Source organism: Neodiprion pinetum, chromosome 2 (genome assembly GCF_021155775.2).
Source record: "Neodiprion pinetum isolate iyNeoPine1 chromosome 2, iyNeoPine1.2, whole genome shotgun sequence".
Classification (NCBI taxonomy): domain Eukaryota; kingdom Metazoa; phylum Arthropoda; class Insecta; order Hymenoptera; family Diprionidae; genus Neodiprion; species Neodiprion pinetum.
Window position 1 is genome coordinate 18,912,639 of NC_060233.1, and position 4,006 is coordinate 18,916,644.

Consider the following 4,006-nt stretch of genomic DNA (forward strand, 5'->3'; position numbering starts at 1 on the left):
CCAACTCGCTTGACACGCGTCGCCCCACTCACGCTCTGGCCGCCTCCCCGCGGCCGAGTCTACAACACATTGGAATAACTTAAGGTGGTTCCCCCACAAGACAGTTGAATTAGGAAATTGTTCAAATTTGGCATACGTATTGTTTAATATATGAACAACAACTCTACAAAATTTTAACAAGTTTCACCATCCCGAACCCGAGATATTTGTAATTGAAGTTCACTCAATTAACACGTAACATGCGGACCATGATAGGCAAACGGCACATTATTAATTCTACCATTCGTACTAAAATTAAGAAGTTTGTGAAAAACAAGGAGGAGCTAGAGCAGGATATCACAGATATTGTGAAAAAAAATCAAGGTGTTTGACCATCTAGTTTGACAGATATAATCTCGAGAAGTACTAAGGTTTAGGCTGCATACTATATATTTTGCAAGCGAACGAGCGAATGGTGGGGAACGGAACGGAGAGACGGCAACAGTGTACGCACGGCCAGGCGCTCAGTTTGAACAGCTCACATATCGGTCTCCTAGTGAAAACATGGTATTTGGAAAAATTGACGAAACACTTCAGAGCATTTTTATTATAAATAAATCTCTTAATATTAACAATGTGTTGTATTCGAGGATACATAAATTCGAGGTTAACTTCAAAATAACAAACGTATATTCAACATAAAATATTTTTCTCTTTGATAAAACATAACGTTAAATATTATATATATTAATAATAACGCGTTTTTTCGACAGTATTTTTCTTTTTTTCACTAGACTGAGCTTTGGTTGGTTTCTAGAAATACGAGAATTTTTTCCAAGATTTTTTTGTCTTTCGTGACACGAGGTTTTTTGTCTGTGTGGTTGGTTGACAATAATCGTACTATACCGTCTCTTCCACTTTCTGCATATACTTTTTGTATTTCACTATTGTCAATTCCAGCACTTGCTATTTTTTTAATCATTCCTGGAGAAATAACACCCTTAAAAACATTCAGAGATCGTTCGAGTACCGCTGCTTTTTTCAAACGAGCTTCGTGAACAAAACATTGCGTGAAAGATTTGCTATTCGCAATTAATTTTTCTTTCGGAATAGTGGAAGCAATTTTTTCGAGAATATCGACGTCGTATGATGCTTCGTGAAATTTTTCGTTTGGTTCAACGTGAAGTAGATCTTCAGCGAGCCTGGAAAGTTTGAACATCCCGGGACCTTTTCTTTCAGGATGAAGCTTCTTTAGAATGACGAGAGTGTCGGCGAATGCAACGATGACTTTTTTTAGATCGACTATCATAGAATTTTTTTTGAAAGCTTGCAGTAACCACGGAGTGTCAAATTTGGCATTGTGCGCCACAAGAATGCATGGTTGAAAAAAGACTAACCATTCTTGGAATTTCCGTAGCACTTCGTGAATGGGAATCGACGGTAGTCTTTTATCATAGAGAAATAATTCTCCAGCGACATTTCTCAAGCCCGTGATTGCCGTTGCGCTGGGTGTAATTGGTTGAGAAGGATTGGCATATTCCGAAAAAGTAGACTCACCGCACATAGCAGCAATTTGGAGAATATCTGCTGATTTGTGAAGGCCCGAAGTTTCCAAGTCGAAGAATATGAAGTTTGAATCCACTGGCAATGCGTTCTCCATATTGTTGTTGTCCATGTCTTCAGCAATATTATTCCCCAGATCGTCGGTTTCCATGTCAAAGCCACAGTTTGATTGATACTGAATTCCTTCCACCTGCTCTGCCTTCTTTCGCAAAGCCTGTCTTTGATCAGCCAGTACATTTCTGCGGCTTTTTGCGCTGGGCAACTTTGCTTTTGACGCTCTTTCCGAACGTTTCACTTGGTTTTTATCTACAAATGTTGCAGTATTTTTCCCGGCCGAAACTCGAACTTTTTCCGAAACAGCAAGTAAATAACTATCACCCTCATTTTTATTACAGACAGCACTTGAAAATCGAAAATCAGCCGATTCGCTAAGGCTATAGCACCGATTTTTCGGAGCTTTATGGGACATTATATTGTTCAGGCTTTCGTTGGCTTGGCTTGACGCTGCGACCGAGAATTTCGCAGCGTTATTGGCGTATTTGGTGAAAATTCCGTTCAGTTTCTCGTACAGCCCTGGATCTTGAAACACAACTTTTTGAACGCCTGAACTATCACAGCGACGAAGGCACCAATGTCCACAGTTGTCGTGTCGATTGAAAAAATGGTCAAGTATGCTACGAAGGCAGTTGGTTAGTTCCACAGATTTTCCTTTGTTTTGCGCTACTGCGTATCCGAAGCACTTTTTGAGATGAGGGATAGCTTCTTTTTTTTTCATCTCTTTGTAAGTTTTTTGTAGTTCATACAATTCACTGACGAAGTGTTTTCGGAGGTGATTCGTGTCGGCTAACTTAAAAATTTGTTGCGAATTTCCTCGACGTACTGCCGCGATGGTAGAACTATCTTCATCTCCGATTAAAACTCGAACATTGAGTCCTGCATCTTTCAGAACAGTGCTTCGATTCACCGACTCAGCCCCAACATCAGGTTCCATGGCTTTAGCGCTTCCTTGGAAGTTCAACCGACAATCGTGATCTTCTTTGGATCGACCCGCATCACAGAATTTACATTTCCTATTCCGAGTTGCAAAATCGAGAACCTTGCCACTGAAAAATCCTATTATCGCACCGTAACCATTGAGGCTGTCGTAACTCTTTCCGTTGCCTCGCTTACTCCATCCCATATCGTAAGAAACGATAATATTGACGATGTTACCCAATGCTTCATCAAATTTTTCCGTCGCTTTCAGCATTGAAGGGTTTTCGTTGAGAATTTCATGGTTATCGGAGTTCGTTGCAGGTTCAAGGTCATGCAGATGAGGATAGATCGCGTCGACTATTTCAGATGGCCTGATACGAACAAACAGTCGTAGAAAATGAAATAATCAAACTCACAGAATATTTTACCGTTTTATTAATATTTTATTTAAGAAAAAAATGATCGATTCTCTCAATATAATACAGATTGGGTTTGTACGAAATGAGTAAACGTTAGGGTGGTCCTTATTTGGGGTGTTGATGAATTTCGACAAGTGCGCCCCCTAGACACGTTCGAAATAAATGAACAAAAAATGTGTGCGAAAACGGAGCGCTGTAGTCCAATTAGAAGACGTGCCTCTAAGCTCGTTTTGTTTTTCATTTGAATAACATGGGATTTTTAGACTACTTCAATCATTATGTTTTAAAAAATTCTTTTTTCACATAAATCTGTTGTTCATGGGTACAACTACGCGTATATTTTTCCACAAGTCGTTATCACAACCTTTACGCCCCCCATCCCCCTGATATTATACACGACGGCAAATTGATCAACGTGAGAATACCTCTTTTTAGCCGCTTGGTGCTTGACAGTATTTCACCAATTAAAAGGCAGTCTTATTTACGTCATAAGTTTGTAAAAAAAAATAATTGTACATGTGGGAAAAAATATGTATTTCAATTAGTGTATTTAAAAACACATCGTTTATACTTTATACTTTTTTAAAAAGTAATAATTAAAATTAAAATGTTTTGATCGCCGTCTGTTTTTCTGGATCGGGAAAGATTTTACGATATTCCGAGATCCATGAACAACAGATTTATGTGAAAAAAGAATTTTTTGCGTTCATGGGGACAACTCAAAAACATAATGACTGAAGTAGTCTGAAAATCCCATGTTATTCAAATGAAAAACAAAACGAGCTTATAGGCACGTCTTCTAATTGGACTACAGCGCTCCGTTTTCGCACACATTTTTTTAAATTTATTTCAAACGTGTCTAGGGGGCGCACTTATCGGAATTCGTCAACACCCCAAATAAGGACCACCCTAGTAAACGTAGAAAAAAATCTTCATCGTATTCCACAGTTTAGTATTTCTTCATTTTTCTACCGGCGCTTAGTCTTCACTATAAACAATTTTTTTATTGATCCTTCACATGATCGTTGTGAACAATCCATGATGTACAAATTATGACGGACTGTAATAAC

The 4,006-nt window shown here is 38.6% G+C and overlaps 1 protein-coding gene across 1 annotated transcript; it reads right to left on the minus strand.

Moving 5' to 3' along the window:
* Nucleotides 1-769: 769 nt before the first annotated feature.
* On the minus strand, nt 770-2,791 carry LOC124212213 (uncharacterized). Its single transcript, XM_046612087.1, has one exon. It carries the CDS (start codon nt 2,789-2,791, stop codon nt 770-772), a length of 2,022 nt encoding a protein of 673 aa, XP_046468043.1.
* Between the last annotated feature and the right edge of the window lie 1,215 nt (nt 2,792-4,006).